Source organism: Giraffa tippelskirchi, chromosome 4 (assembly GCF_054371585.1).
Source record: "Giraffa tippelskirchi isolate mGirTip1 chromosome 4, T2T-mGirTip1v1.2.pri, whole genome shotgun sequence".
Classification (NCBI taxonomy): Eukaryota; Metazoa; Chordata; class Mammalia; order Artiodactyla; family Giraffidae; genus Giraffa; species Giraffa tippelskirchi.
The window spans coordinates 174,060,954-174,078,061 of record NC_137278.1 but is presented as its reverse complement, the minus strand read 5'-3'; the positions used below and the strand labels follow the sequence as shown (position 1 = coordinate 174,078,061).

The 17,108-nt window shown below is 37.7% G+C and overlaps 1 protein-coding gene across 10 annotated transcripts in view; it reads left to right on the top strand.

Moving 5' to 3' along the window:
* Positions 1–17,108, top strand: part of RESF1 (retroelement silencing factor 1) — a 27,400-nt gene extending 10,292 nt beyond the window's left edge. For 5 of the 10 annotated variants that reach the window (XM_081591619.1, XM_081591616.1, XM_081591617.1 and 2 more), the window contains 4 exons: positions 2,529–2,590; positions 7,466–12,485; positions 13,690–13,773; positions 16,376–17,108. In XM_081591619.1, coding sequence (XP_081447745.1) covers positions 7,523–12,485; positions 13,690–13,773; positions 16,376–16,542 — 5,214 coding nt within the window. In that variant the 5' untranslated portion in view covers positions 2,529–2,590; positions 7,466–7,522 and the 3' untranslated portion in view covers positions 16,543–17,108. Of the gene's footprint in view, positions 1–2,528; positions 2,591–6,125; positions 6,623–7,465; positions 12,486–13,689; positions 13,774–16,375 lie in introns of those variants that run through there. The other 5 variants (XM_081591625.1, XM_081591622.1, XM_081591623.1 and 2 more) reach the window with 2 other exon arrangements.

Genomic DNA, 17,108 nt, shown 5'->3' with positions numbered 1-17,108 from the left:
ATTTTCTGTGATAAGGCTGATTTTAAAATAAAGGAGGCTTTCCAGTTAAACCATATTCTTTGCATTGTATGGATATAGCGTATTTTATAAAAATTCACAAGTCTTAATGTTAGTGAGGTCTTCATGAAAATTTTATGTGAAAATCCATAGACATTGTTACATTTAGTCTACTGCAGCCATTGACTTCCCTTTTTTTTCCTGCTTTACAAATTGATCTTAATTTTGCAGTTTACAGCTTGCTATTCACTACTTCCTCTGCCATGGATTTTAGTGACTTGCTTTCTTCCCACTTTTCTCATAGCATATAATATTAATAATATGTAAGATTTAAATGTAGGGATCATCAAACCTAAAGATAAATTTTTGTCTATTTTCAGGATAAAAGTTTTTTTTAATTAAAAAATTTGAAAGATTGTTTTTGTGATGACATAGGAAGTTTCCATGGATTCTCTTTGAAATAGGAGTGTATGAATTATGACTGTGAACCCCCCCAGTGTAGACCTTAGCACTTTATCAGTATCAACACACCCGGGCTGCTTGCCTCCCCTCCTGGTGAGGGCCACCTCACCTTATCAGCATCAACATATTAATATTGCTTGTTCTCCAAACTGTAAAACCGACATTCAGATGGGTGGGTTAGTGGAGCCAAACTTTGTGCCAGCTATATCAAAGATCATTATTTAGGGCTTGCTAATTTACCTATAGCTATTCATAGCTAGGAGCATTCCCCACAACAGAATATAAAAATCTAGAGCTTGATGGCTTGCTGGCATGTGCACCTGTCACTAGACTGCTTGCTGACCCTTTCACCACTTGACAAAAGTACATGAACTGTTGGATCCAATCTATAGTAACTGCCAGAGAGCAGACCACCTTAAAACTACAAAGCATCCAATGGACAGTTGTGTACTAACCTACAACCTAAGGTACTATAGTTTTTTAATTTTTTTGAAATCTCCACTGTAAACTAGAAAGCTGGGTGTGTATAGTATGTTCAAAACTCCTATTTCCTTGTGTGTGTGTGTGTGTTTTTTTCCTGCCAATTCTGTTCATTATCAAAAATGGGGAATTGAAGTCTGACTTTTGGTGAATTGCCTGTTTTTGACTTGTCTATGTTTTATTTATATTTTAATGCTCTCTTAAGTGCATATATATATAGTTGTTATATATTGGTGGAGTGACCCTTTTATGGTTATAAAATGTCCCTCTTTATGTAGAGACAAATTTTTTGTTTTAGTCTTATTTTTTTCTGATAATGTGTATAGTTATTCTGCCTTTCTTGTGGCTGTTGGCATATTTATCCTTTTGTTTTCAATCGTTTTTATCTTTGAATCAAAGGTATGCCTATTGAAGTATATAGTTGGCTAGCCCTTTTAAAAAAGTAATCTGACATTCTGTCATTTGAATTGTTTAATCCACTCACTTTTAATGTAATTGTTAATATAGTTGGATTTATATCTGCTGTTTATACTTTTTATTTTCTGTCTCACATCTTTTTGTCTCACTATTTTCTTTTGCATTAAGTGAATATTTTCTAGTGTATCATTTTGGCTTCTTTAATAATTTTTTCAATGTATATTTAAAAAGTTATTTTATAAAAGCACAAATTACTTTTAAAAGTCATTTTGGGGGCTTCCCTGGTGACTCAGTGATAAGAATCCACCTGCCAATGCAGGAGATGTGGATTCAGTCCCTGGTCTGGGAAGAACCCACATGCTATAGAGCAACACATGAGGAAGTTTCCATACGGGCCATGGAAAACATCTTCCACAAATTCTAGAAGTCCTGTGACTAGCCTATGTGCATCACAGCTTTTGAGCCTGTGCTCTGGAGCCCAGGAGCAGCAACTGCTTAGCCTATGCACTGCAGCTACTGAAGCTCGCATGCCCTGGAGCCCATGCTGTGCAAGAGAAGCCACCACAATGAGAAACCCAACCACTGCAACTAGACAGTAGCCCCCTCTCACCACAGAGGAACGCGCTTGCAGCAACAAAGATGTAGCATAGCCAAAAACAATAAATAAAATTATCTTTAAAAATCATTTTTGTTTCTATCTTTAAGGGAGTTAAGTAAGCATCCTAAAATCTGATTTGTTGTATTTGTGATTTTACATTATTTTAATGCCAAGGCAGGCCTGTGGGATCTTAGTTCCCTGACCAGGTATCAAACCCAGGCACAAAACAGTGAAAGTGCTGTCCTAACATCTGGACCACAGGGAATTCCCAGAGGTAGGATTTTAAATACAGAGATTTGATACTGTCAATGCAGATTACATTTACAAGGCTGTGATTTATAGGTTTGGTGATAGTAGGGTGGCAGATAGTGCTATTTTTTTCCCTCTGAAATATAAGCCCCTGAGTAGGGGGAGCATGTTTATGGGTTGGTGTCTCTGGGGACCAGGGAGGAGAGAAGAGTGGGAAAATAAAACTAAAATTTCAGCAAAATAAAGTAGAATTGTTGTACACCTGTTGATGTTTGTGTAAACTCAATCCGTTGGCTTGTGTGATTTTTTTTTTTTTCCCCCCCAGATAACTTTGGCTACTCCTATGCAGAGAGGTTCTTAAGTTCAGCCTTCGTTGGAATTTGTTATGTAAGTGCCATGGCTGTCACAAGTTGGGGGTGATCAGAGGGTAGTATGGAGATTTGGGGGCAAAAGTTTTTTTCCAAGAAAAAGTTCAATGATACACCATGAAAATCCTGACTCTGGTAAATCTCCATTAAGATATATTTTTGAAATATCTAAGAATATATTGTATCCAGAAGTAGAAACTGTAGTTTGTATCCAGAAGTAGAAACTGTAGTCAGGAAAAAGATCAGAAAACTTCTAACTCCCTCCTTTTTGTGGGAGGTGGGTGCACACCAAGCAGCGTGTGGGATCTTGGTTCCCAGACGAGGGGTGGAGCTTGCACCCCTGCAGTGGAAGTGCAGAGTCTTAACCTTTGGACCCCCAGGAAATTCCCTTAACTCCTTCTAATTTAGTTCAATGTTGAGTTTTTCTGTGCCAGCACGAGAGGTGGAGGGAGAGGGGGGGCAATCTGACAACCCCAAATTACTCGTAAAGAGCATTTTTCTTCTGCCCATAGGCTCATTTGGAGAAGGGAATGGCAATCCACTCCAGTGTTCTTTCCTGGAGAATCCCATGGACAGAGGAGCCTAGTGGGCCACAGTCCATGGGGTTGCAAAGAGTTGTACTATAGGCTCTTTCATTAGTCTGCCAGGACTGCTCTGACAAAAGGACCACATCTTGGGTAGCTTAAACAATAAATTTCTTACAGTTCTAGAGTCTGGAAGTCTAAGATCAAAGTTTCTGGTTTCTTCTGAGGTCTCTCTCCTTGGCTTGCAGACAACTAGCTATCTGTTTGTTTCCTTACGTGGTCTTTTCCTGTGTGAGCATATACCTGGTGTCTTTCTTGTAAAGTCCCTAATCCTGTTGGATTAAGGTCCTAACCCTTTTGACCTCATTTAATCTTAATTGCCTTCCTGGAAGCCCTATCTCCAAACACAATCACACTGGAGGATAAGACTTCAATATATGAATTTTGAGGGGACAAAATTCAGTCTGTAACAGTGTGTCCCCCACTCCCACCCCACCAAGCTCACCTAAGAAATAGGGAATTATTGGGAATTCACCATCAACATTTTCAGTACTGCTGTTCATGGCACTGGGTCTTCTGGCTGTGCGTGGGATTTCTCTAGTTGTGGTGTGTGGCCTTCTCATCATGGTGGATTCTCTTATTGCAGACCATGGGCTCTGGGTATGCACGGGCTCAGAAGTTGCAGCACATGGGCTTAGTTCCCCTGTAGCACGTGGGATTTTCCTACACCAGGGATCAAACTCCTTTCCCTGCATTGGCAAGTGGATTTTTAACCACTGGACCACCAGGGGAGCCTTATAGTTAAAGCTTTTTACTTTGTGTTACACTTCTCCCTGGTCACTTGTCTTATTGTAGGAGCTTTCCTGGGAGAAGGCCTGTGAGGAAAATACAGCTCTTTCTTCTTGGCACCTGTTTTTAAACCAAAATATATGCTGTCACGATGGATACGGATGATCTGGTTCCCTGACAAATTAAAATCTGAAAGAGAGGAGGTTTCTCTAGTACCTTGATCAAATGACAGGTCAGGACAAACAGATTTCACAAGGCCTTGAAAGGCTCCCTCCTATTACATTGTGTGTGTGAGTGAGTCAGTCGTGTCCAACTCTGAGAGACCCCATGAACTGTAGCCCACCAGGCTCCTCTGTCCATGGAGTTCTCCAGGCAAGAATACTAGAATGGGTTGCCATTCCCTTCTCCAGGGGATCTTCCCAACCAAGGGATTGAACCTGGGTCTCCTGCATTTCATGCAGATCCTTTATGCTCTGAACCGCCAGGGAAGACTATTACATTAGTTACGAGCAAATACAAAAGTAAACATATATATTCCCAAGAATCATACACATAAAACCGAAACTCGTGCCTTCTTCAATCTAGTTTGCATGCACTATGATCCATAATGTAATAGATCTAAAAGATCTATAGATTGTTTTGGATATTCTATATAACTGATAGGAATAGTTTGTTGTATGTTTTCCTTCTCAATTCTTAACATTTTTTACGATCTTCAGTACAACAATGAATAGAAGTGGGTGATAGTAGCACCTTTATTTAAATTGTTTATTACTAATAATATTACTGTTTGCTAGTCTAAATTTTTTTAAAGTTACCATTTATCAAAATTAAGGAAACTTCTGTTCTTTGTTTCATACAATTGTCCTTGTAATGAATTTCATCAATAGTTCTTAGTCAGTTCAGTTACCAAGTCGTTTCCAACTGTTTGCGACCCCATGGACTGCGGCACGCCAGGCTTCCCTGTCCATCACCAACTCCCGAAGCTTGCTCAAACTCATGTCCATCAAGTTGGTGATGCCATCCAACCATCTCATCCTCTGTTGTCCCCTTCTCCTTCTGCCTTCAATCTTTCCCAGCATGAGGGTCTTTTCCAATGAGTCAGTTCTTTGTATCAGGTGTCTCGGTTGGTCATAGCTTTTTTTCCAAGGAGCAAGTGTCTTTTAATTTTGTGGCTGCAGTCACCATCTGCAGTGATTTTGGAGTCCAAGAAAATACAGTCTGTCACTGTGTCCTAAGCTCACATTTTGCTTAAGACTTGTTGTGTTTGTTTCTGAGAGATTGATGTCTTAATTGTCTTTTCAGCTTTGGTATCAGAGGCCCAGTAAATAAGTTATGAAGTGTCCCCTCTTTTACCCTTTGAAGAGGTTATATTGGATTATCTCTTCCATAAGTGGTAGAATACTCCAGAAAAGCTACACAGGCCTGGTGTTTTCCTTCTGAAAAGATATTTAATTATAGATGTAATTTCTTTAAAGAGTATTTTTATTATGTCAACTCTGGTTAGGGTATGTTTTTTTCACATAATTTCTCTATTCCACGTAAATTTTAAATATTTTTGAAAATAGTTAATAAACACGCTATCATTTTAATGTCTATAGGGTCTAGTGATACTCTCATTTCCCAATATAGGGTTTGTTTTTAATGACCAGTGTCGACAGAGGCTTATTAGTTTTTATCCTTCACCAACTTGTGGCTTGTTTAATCTGTTTTCATTATTTATTTCACTGTGTCTTTTCCTTGGATTAATTTGTTATTCTTGAATTTGTATGATAAATGCAGAGATTATCTCCCAGTCTTTTTCGTTTTAAACATACATCAACCCATTTTATTTCTCCTTTATTGACTTCTCTCTTTGTCTCACATGTCCTAGTGGATCTGTCAGCAAATTCTGTGATTTCCTCCTTCACAACATATACAGATTCTAATCATTCCTCGCCACCTCCTCCACAGTCTCCCAGTCTTCTATTAAATAAGTCAAGTCTTATGTTAATATGAGGATGGGACCTGTTATGGACTCAACTGTGTGTCTTGTCCTCTATTCTTACCCTCCCACCAAATGTATATATTGAAGCTCTAACTTCAGTGAGACTATTTAGAGATGGGGCCTTTAAGGGAGATGATTAAGTTTTAATGAGGTCATAAGGGTGGAATCTTCTTCAGTAGGACTGATATCCTATTGGATATTTAGAGGAAGTGACACCAGAGCCCACTGCATTCTTTATTTCTGAATTATTGGCAATTTCCTAGTTCCTTCTACAACTTTTAGATTAATTCCACTGTGAATTAGTCTGAATTATTTATCCTTCAAAAATGAGATCTGTTTATGGCCTAGCGATATGGTCAATACTGGTAAAAATTCCCTGTGCTCTTGGAAAGAATGTGTATTCTGCAGTTGTTTGGCATACTATTAGTATGTTTGAGTCAATTTTGTTTACCCTGTCATTTAATATGGTTGTGTGTGTGTGTGCATGCATGCACACACATGCACTCATTCATGTCTGACTTTGTGACCTCATGGACTGTAGCTCACCAGGCTCCTCTGTAGATGGAATTTTCCAAGCAAGAATACTGGAGCAGGTTGCCATTTCCTTCTCCAGGGGATCTTCCCAACCTGAGGACTGAATTCATGTCTCTTGCATCTCCTATATTGGCAGGCGGGTTTTTTTTTTTTACCAGCTGAGCCATCAGGGAAGCCCATTATGGTTACAGATTTGTCCATTTTTAGATATGTCCATGTAAGTGTTGGTGAGAGTATAATTTATTTCAATCTGTTTGAAGGGCAGTTTGTCACTGATTATGAAAACAATTTTAATGTCTTTTGACGTGAATTTCACTTGTAGAAATTTCCAGGAACATTTAGCACTTAGTGTAGAATAGTTTTATAAGTGTAAAAACCTAAGAAAACCAAATATTCATCAATAGAGAAATGGTTAAATATTGATACACTCATAAAGTGGAATGTTTATGCAGACAGTGAGATAGGATATATGTAGTGGAATGATAAGATGTCCTGGTTATAGGGATGAAAATCAGGCAAACTGTAGGCAACATGTTTGGTAGGATTCTGTTTTAAAAGAATGAGGTTTTATGTGTTGGTGATTTTTATGTATAGAAATTTTCTGAAAGAAAAGTTAACAGTAGTAGTAGATAGCCCTAGGGAGTTAGACACCGGAGATGAACAGTAGTAGTAAGGGCTTTTTAGTATATGCTTGATTATTTTTTTTAATTTTTTTACACTGAGTATGGGTATCTTAGGATAAAGAGCTGGTTAAAATAAATAAACAGAGAAAGTAATTGTCTCTTAAGTGTAGCAAAAAAAAAATTGCTAATTATATTGAGTAAAATGAGTTTCTGTTAAACACCACCAAAAATTTTATTGAGATTTTCCATTTTTATTGTTACATCTTCCTTTGCTCTTTCTCTTACCTGAAGTGAAGATGAGGCTTTCTCTAGTGTGAGGTTTTAGGAATTTTGATTGACATGGTCAGCATTAGTAATAAAGATAAGCTGAGAAAATTATCTTAAAAATCCTGACCAGGCAAAACAGCTTTTTAATAAAAGATGTTTATTTCCTACAGATTCCTGGCATTCAAAACAGGTGGCTTTTAACACACTGATACTGCATCAACTTGACAATGAATTGGAATGCAAAACCAGAGAATGTCACCTTACCACCACATTATCCTAAAAAACAGGCATCTTTTTTGGAGCAAGGTTTAGTAAATACACTTACCACAACATCTCAAAGTTCTTTCCATGCTGGAAGTAACCAAGAACCATGCCTATTTCTCAGTAATTCACATCCAGTTTCACAGCCGCTACTCAACATCAGGAATCATAAGACTCCTCCACAAATCCCTATTTCTGACTTGCATAGTGGGACCATTGTGACCTCACAAACATCAGTAGAAAGAATAACATATGCAAATGTTAAAGGACCCAAACAACTAAGTCATGATTTGCAGATTTCTTCAGGAGTTACACAAGATGTATGGTTGAACTCACCAATGAGGAGTTCTACGCTTTCTCATACAGGGGCAACTGTATCTCATCAAGCTGGTTTTGGAACAAATGTACCCAATGTGCATGCACTACAGAATCAGTTTCTAACATCAGATACCTATTCTATGCAACTACATATGATCCCTTCTAATTCTGGAAGAGTTCCTATAACTTACCAAGGAAACCCAAGACACAACCTACCTTTGTCAGAGCAACAGGTTGATTGGGCACCTCAGCATGCATCCAGTGGACTGACTTACCAAGATTACAGACCACTTCCAAAGCAATACAGTTACTCATCACGAAGCTTTTTGCAGGATCCTACTCTTCAGAAACAAAACCCTATGTCATCTGTATCATTCCAAGTTAAAAATAGTCAATCTCCAAATCCTGCAATGACATTTAAGTCAAAGCAGATTGCAGCTGTACCGTCATATCAATATGCAGTTACTCAAACTGACAAAAGACCTCCTCCTCCTTATGACTGTAGATATGCAAGCCAGTCTTTGCAAAGTACTCCACGTGTTGTTAAACAATCCTCTATGGAAGTTCCTCAGAGTCAAGAAATGCACTTACCTGAAATGAGGAAAGACTTTTGTAGAGACTTTCAACAGCAGTGGCAAAACCTTAATGGAAATTTCAGTATGATGGGAAGTTCCTGTAACTTGAAAGTAAATACCAGTGTCAATCATCCTTTTAATGAACCTGTTAGATCATCTGTGACTAGTGCTCAGGCTCTTGCTCAAAATAATCAAGAGAGAAGAGTGGATTCTCAAAATCTAACTTCAAATCAAGTACTTGACACAAGTGTCACAAAAGAAAAGTTAGTGAGGGATATTAAAACATTAGTAGAAATAAAAAAGAAGTTTTCAGACCTTGCAAGGAAAATTAAAATTAATAAAAATCTCTTGATGGCAGCAGGTTGTATTAAAACACCTAATACCTCTTACAGTGAATCAGCCCAAAATTCTGGATTGTCTGTGAAACATACTGCCAAAATCCAGTCTGGACCACAACTAACCCTAGTCACTCCAGAGACTGTGGAGGATAAACCACCAACAGTAATGGAATCTGCAGAAGAAACTAATAGAACACATAGTGTGTTGAGTTCCAACCTTCAAGACAGAAATTTTAACCAAGTCAGTTCTGTTTTACTAAATTCTGCCTGTTCAGAAAAGTTGCCAATACCAGAAAAAGTCCATGATTTGGAAGTTACGAATCCTTTAAAGACATCAACTGTTGAGGTAACTCAGACACCATTAAATAACACCCAGTTTTCATCAGGAAATTTTGTCAGCATTGCACAAAATGTGCCAACAAATTCTGAAATAACTTTTCTTCCTCATTCTACATCATCTGAGGAATATATTTCAAAATACCCAAATAAAAATAGGCTAATTCTCAGTTTACTTACTTCTGGAGATAAAACTCCGAAGAAATTATTAAAAGATAGTAGTGAATGTTTTCATGATTCTAAACTGCATAATTTTGAAATGAATCCAAATATCGAAAACACTGGTAACCAACTGAAAACCATGGAAACTGTAAATTCTCCAAGGACTTGTAATATAAATGCCAAAATCTCAGATACTTCTTGCTTTGAGTATAAATCCTGTAATGGAGTGTCCTCTAACAGTGGCTCTCACTTTTCCATGGAATTGCTAGCAACATGTCTCTCTTTGTGGAAAAAGCAACCTTCAGAACCTACCAAAGAAAAACAGGGTAATGAGTCAAAAACAAACACAACAGCCATTGCAGTTTCAAAGCCCGTGCCCATCTGTGAGAATAGTCCATTTTCACCTGTGGGAAATTCTCAGAATAAGATAGTAAACAGCTCACAAGAAACTGTTTCATCAGTGGTAGCACAAAATTATGAGTCTTCAGGAACAACTACTACAAAAGGGATTGCTGTAGTATCACCCTTAATTCTTTCAGATGTCAACACATTGTCTGTCAAAGATACAACATCTGAAGCTTTACCTGAAACGGTGTATCCAGTTATTGAAGAAGGCAGTGTTTGTAGCTTACAAAATAAATTGACAGAAAATACTGCTGCTTTGAAGATTAATGTTAATGAACCAGTAACAAGTACTACAGGCATCACGATTTTCCCACTAATTGAGGACAAGCAAAGTGAGTCAACTAATACTAATTCAGAAGGCATACCTAATACCAATCAAGGGAAGCACAATGAATCAGAACCAGATATCCAATGTCCTGTGAGTGATCAGCAAGCCTCATATATATCAAAGGACAGTAGTAGTGTGGGCAGTGATGTATTACAGATTGGCAGTATTTGTTCTCTTGTTGAAGGTGATACCTCTTATGATTCCCAAATAGCAGAGATATTCAACTTGCTGCCTTTGCAAAAAGTTGAGCCACAGAAACCTCTACCCAATCACCAAATGATGAATAGTAGACAACAAAATGAACATTTAGACAACATCACTGAAAATAAAGACTTTGATTTTAAAAAAGATGAATTTGTGCAGTGCACAGATGTTTCAAATAAAATAACGGATCAGTCAGAATCACTGCAACCTCCAGCACTGTCACCTTTGAAATGTGTTGAAGCAAAGAGTAGAATTCTAGAGGAAAGCAGTTTGGAGCATATCACTGAAAATGAAAGCATGGCAAATGATACGTGTTCATCAGCTGCTATTCAGCAGGATAGTTACCCTCAGGAAGCTGATTTGTCCTGCAGTTACACTGAACAGGATCCTACAACAGATGAAAGTCTCCATGATAAGACGTCTATCTTATACCTACATGATCAGCTGTCAGAACTTTTAAAAGAGTTTCCCTATGGTATTGAACCTGTGAACATGCATGAAAGTTCTGTGGTACAGCAGATGGCAGACCAAATCTCAGAAGTTCAAACTTGTGGTAAAACTGATTGTGACTCCAAAGCATCAACAGACCAGATACAAATTACAATATTAAATTCAGATCAGATGAAAGAATTGTTTCCTGAACAGGACGATCAACCCAATGAGGTAGACAAATTGACAGAACCTCAGAAAGAAAATCCTGTAACAAAGGAAGAGAAGCAGTGTGATCCACAGGCATGCAGAGTTGAAGAACGCTGTGATTCTGTGCCATTGGATTCGGAAAAAGATGATATCCGCTGCTGTGCGTTGGGGTGGCTCTCTATGGTTTATGAAGGGGTACCTCAGTGCCAGTGTAATTCCGTTAAGAAGTCAGCTTCAAAAGAAAAAAAACAGACAAATCCATGTTCTCCTTCAGAGGCCAAGAGTTACAAACAAGGAGAGAGAACCTCTGACAGAGATGTTCCTGTTGCACTTAACAGTCCTCCAAATAATCCTCCAAAGATTCCTCTGACTTGTCCAGTTGAGAAAAAACATTTTCCTGAAACAAAGCAAAGCAGCAATATAAAAGACAAATCTAAAACAGAACGTAACAGTTCACTAAGGACAGAGCAAGGATTAACCGGTCAACTTTTATCTAAAGGTGGTAAAAAACTGGATTCTTTGCAGAGTCACAAAAGAAAGAGAAACCTGCAGTTTCATGAGGTAACTTTTCATCCTGCTAATAAAATTCCAAAATTTTCTCAGGAGAGCCTGCAGAGGAAGCTCATTGCACCACTAAAACCAAAGATGAATTTTTTGACCAGCAAAAGTAAAGATTTGAATATGAAGAATGGTTCTTTGGTACAGTCAGTATCCCCAGAGAAGAGAAAATTGAAACCAGGTGGCTCTAAACAAAAATCTTTGGAAGAAAGGAAGTTAGATGAAGGGATCATACTTGATTCAGAGATAAAGAGGAAAAAACATGATAAACCAGAGCAGAATAAAAATGTGGGAGGTGGTGCATTTAAATCCTCTAATTTTTCAACCCCAAGTGAAAGAACTTGGATTAAAGAAAAGACAGTATCAAATGTTAAATCCTCAGGCTCTAAGGATAGCTCATCTAAAATTAATAGAGTTCTTTCACCAAAGGAGTATTTATCAAGGCAGAAGCATAAGGAAGCATTAAAGAAAAACTGTCTGAAAAATAGTGATTCTCAGTATATGAGGCCCAGTAAACTTTCTGTGCAAGTGGAAAGCTGTGGGAAATCAAATGAGAGACCCAATGACAGTGTACAGACCTGTAATGAATCATTAAATATTGGTACAGGCCATGGTAAAAGCATCAAAACCCATCATTCCAAAGAGTCTAAACCATGTATTTCAAGGAATATTAAAGGAACAGTTGGTGGAAAGCAGCCTGAGAAAATGTGGATTGATAGAACCAAGATAGACAAAAATTTAAATAATATAAATAATGAAGGTGAACTAAGCCAAATGTCTTCCCAAACAAAGGATCAAAGGAAGCTGTATCTGAACAGAGTTGCATTTAAATGCACTGAACGTGAGCGCATTTATCTCACAAAATTAGACAATTCACCCAGGAAGCCTAAAGAAAAGAGACCAGAAAGTAAATCTAAGAACCTATTACCTGTGAAAGATACCACAGAAAAACTAAGCATGCTGGAGTTTAAATTATGTCCAGATGGAGTGTTTAAAAATGCAAACACTGTTGAAGACCAGAAGAATCTGCAGCACACACCTAGGAAGGAGCAAGCCCCTGTGCAAGGTCCAGTATGATTTTTTTGCTTGTGTCTGCAACAGTGTAATGCATTGTAGGTCAGCAAGTGGCAGAGCTCCTCTCCTGATGTCTGGGTAGCTAGGAAACACTTAAACTTACTTTGTGTTTACTTAGGTTTTCTCAGTTTGTTGATGGTTCATTGGTCAATATTTGTTTTAAAAGTTTTGCCCCACTTGTTGTAAATTATATTACATTCACATTAATGACAAGGTTTACAAAATTTTCAAGGTTTTCCAAATACGAAAGATTTCCCTTTTCACTAAGGAGTGAAGAACATTGTTTGAGCAGTTATAAAAGTATCAGGTATACATTATTTTAAGTCTTGCTTTTTGTTCAGTTCTTTGGGCTTGCTGTTTTAGACCCCCGGTGATTTTGAAGTTTTGGTCCAAATATTAATGGATGTAATTGGTAATGAAATCTTTTTGTATATACAGAAGTAGTTCGACTTCTTGCCATCTTTGAGTCAGTTGGTGACTATTATATCACTAAAGTTAAAGTGGTACCTTCTCATATACCCCAGAATGGCAATCATGACTGTTTGTTAGCTGAAGGATCGAATTCTCAACATAGTGCGAGATGGAAGGAGAAAATAGGGGACTCAATATTTGTGGTAGTAAGGAAACATTTAAGGGTTGTGGTTAGTATATGCAAAACATTGTGTTGAGAAAACCCAAATTGGAAAACTAAAGTATTTGAATGGAAATCTTAGTTTCTCTTGCACTGTTCAGACAGCATCTGTTGGGGTGTATAACATTACAGTGAATAAGTTACTTTTTCTTGGAAGGTGTATGGATATGTGAATATATAGAGTATAAATTTGTATTGATTACACTTGGTTCTTAAAACTAGATTATTAGAATCTGAGGACCTGATTGTAACAGAAACGTTGGATGTGGGTGCAGCAGTGTGAGATATGTTCTGTTCTGTGTCATGCCTTTACGTACATTGACATGTATTGGTGTTCAGTCCAGGTGAGAGAAACATAATTACATTATGAAGGTAAACTTTTTAATTGTGAGATTCAGTCACCTCATATGGAGAAAGCATTTTTCCAGGCCCTTTTTAGAGTTAATGTGTGAGTATACGTAATGCCTTCTAAAATCTGTTTTAGGTTTACGTGGTTTTCCTTCATTATAGTACTAAAAGAAATGAGTAGCAAAGTCTAGAGATCTGAAAATGAATATTTAAATAGTTTCAGGAATAAAAAGTACAAAAGAAGACTGGTTAAAATGTGTGACTGAGGAGAAAAGGATGCCAGAAGCCAACGAAGAAATAGGTAAAACCATCTATTTTAAGTTTTTATTTTACTTACCTGACACTCATATAAGCTGGATTACAGTTCTGAAACTATGGTGAAGTTTGGTTTTTATACATATTCTTTTAAAAAATGATTCAGTGTTTGAATGAGTAGTAGGAAGACATTCTCCTATGTTTTCTGTCATGCTTTGGACAGAAAAGTAGTGATCTGTTTCCTTTTAAGAAGAAAATTCTCCCTTTGACTTAGACAAGGGGTTGGCATACTTTTCCTGTGTAGACCATGCCCAATAAATATTAGGTTTTGCAAATCATGTCTCCTAAATACTAGACTCTAATGTTATAATAACATGAAAAAATGGCTGTAAAGTAATAAATGAATATGGGCTATGTTCCAGTTAAAGTTTACTAAAACTTGTAGAGGCTGGGCTTGGCCCATAGGCCTGTTGCTGCTAAATTGCTTCAGTCGTGTCCGACTCTGTGCGACCCCATAGACGGCAGCCCAACAGGCTCCACCATCCCTGGGATTCTCCAGACAAGAACACTGGAGTGGGTTGCCATTTCCTTCTCCAGTGCGTGAAAGTGAAGGTGCTCAGTTGTGTCTGACTCAGCGACCCCATGGATTGCAGCCTACCATGCTCCTCTGTCCATGGGATTTTCCAGGCAAGAGTACTGGAGTGGGGTGCCATTGCCTTCCCTGTTAGCCTACCCTCAATTAGATTATTTGCAAGTTAATTTAATTTTCAAAACCAAGTAGACGAAGATGTTCATATTTATCAGTGAGAGGTTAGATCATTTGATCAAAGTTACATAGCAATAAAGAGAAGCAAGAGAGGAAGTGTGACAAACGTTTATTATTGTTATTTAGTTGCTAAGGTGTGTCCACCTCTTTTGCAACCTCATGAATGATAGCCTATCAGGCTCCTCTGTCCATGGGATTTCCCAGGCAAGGATACTGGAGTGGGGTGCCATTTCCTGCTCCAGGGGATCTTCCAGACCCAGGGATCAAACTCATGGTCTCCTGCATTGGCAGGTGGATTCTTTACTGCCGAGTCATCAGGAAAGCCCACAGAAGAGTTAAAAAACAAATATATATAAACAGGCATGTATCATTTGAGTCTTCTACATTGAAGATGCAAACAGGAGAAAAATTCAACTGAATCAAATCGAAAGAAAAAGGAATGCAGTCTTAATTAGAATAGGAAGACAATGGAAAGTGGGAAAAATGAATTAGTGAGAAAGTAGGAAACACACTCCTAAAGTTGGAACACAGGAAGTAAGACATGAGAAAGATGTAAATGGATGTGGCGATTGGGGCAAGAAAGGTCTTTGGATGTGGGAGGGGACATAACTTGCCTCATTGCCTCAGGGATGAGAGGCATAACTGGAACCTGAGTCTGAAAACACTCAGAAGACATATTCACAGAGTGACCAGAGAGGCTCAGGAAATGTCATGAGCTAAACGACAGACATGAAGATAACTGCAGACAGGGTGAGCAATAAACAGTGAAGGTGGGACATCAGTGCTCAGGTTCACGATGAAGAAGACACACACCAGGGTCCAGATGAGAGCTGCAGCAGGGTGAGAGGAAAGCCAAGAAACAAGTTTGGAGCTCTGTCAAAAGTCGAATGAGACTCAAGGAAATCATGAAAAAGCATACCAAGATGAAGAGGCTAGAGAACTAAAACAGGCTTAAAATGAGACAGAAATAAAGGTCGTCAACTCTTAGATGGGTATAAAAAATACATTTTAGATAAGAGACAGGGTAAATTTGGTGGCAAAGGTTGGAATGTAAATGGAGCAAGTAGTGAAACTGTCAGGCTAAGGTAGAAGAGGAGGTAAGAGAATCCAGTGGAAGACCGCTTAGAGCCGACCTCAGGGATCAGCATTCAGGACAGAAAGCTAATGTGGTCAGAGAAGAACTTGAAACATTAAGAATTTAACAGTAACCATATTCTGTTACCAAAAAATGAAGAATAATAAGAGGACAGATTACTTGACCCATCCAGGCTGAAAGAAGTAAAACAGGGCTTTTAATCCAGAAAGGAATGGCTAGAGCAGGAATGCAAAGTATAGGAACTAAGAATTGGAACAGCTTCTCAGATAAAGAGGTGCATTTTAAAATGCACAGAAAGAGGAATAGCTGGCTGGGCCCATCAAAAAAAAAGGATAGACTAACCATAGCGCTATAGTCGAAAGAAACAGAAATACAGATATTTCTTAGAATACCTCATGCATAGTAAGGCCAGAAGATGCAAACTGTACTTCATTCGCTCTTTGGAACTAGCTTGCCTTGGTGCATTTTATATTGCTAGTTTAGATGGCTGTTAACGAAAGTCACATTCTTAATAGTATGCAAATGATAAGAGATTTTACTGAATAGGGGTATAGGTAAAGGAGAATAGCCCTGGTCAGTGACGATGGGGATGGGGTAGTAAATGGCCCCTAAAGGAGAGGCAAGATGTCCTGTTTATATACTTTATAATTCTGTAGGTAAAGAGCCATTGTTTGTTACACTTAACTCGATATTGCAGATAAGAATGCATGTTTTCCCTCTCAATTTATATTGATTGTACTGGTCACTAACATTAAGAGTAACAAAGTAAAATTTTTATTTCCTTAGATGATAATGTTTTGGCTAATTCAAGGCTCTCCAAGAGAAACTACAGTGCAGATGGATTTGAGATACTACAAAACCCAATAAAAGATTCAAAAGCAATGTTTCAAACCTACAAAAAGCTGTACATGGAAAAGAGAAGCAGAAGTCTTGGTAGCAGTCCTTTAGAATAATTTTGAGACGTTAATTCTGGTTATTCTGTAATTGCCACCAGAAAATTTCTGTTAAATATTTTTCTGAAAATACTCAAGATTTCCATGATAAAATTTCTGAGTCTGGTTACCCCTTAGGTTATGCATATCACTGAAATTAATTAAACTGGCTTGAGAACCTTATTTTGTGGGTAGAGGGCATAAGAAATAGATGGTATTTGTCAAGGGAACCATAAGCTATTGAATTCTGACATTATTGAACCAAGTGTACCATTATTTTAAAAGAAATTTTTGTACAAATCTTGTTTTGAAATGCTAACTATCCATCCTAAAGGAGATTTGTTCCTTATTTAAGGACTAGTTTATTTCCTCTGGGACTGTATTTTTGTTTCTAAAACTTTTTTGCAAAACTTATTTTTTCAGAAATGCTCACTGTGAATGTCGAAGTATATTCTTTAGTATTTTGTACTGAATTGTTAACTTTTTGTCGGAAGTCTCGTTTTATACTTGTTAAACTGAATACAGTTTTTGGAATAATGTTTAAACATTACTTTTCATACTTGAAATAAACATTTATTTTTTAAAAA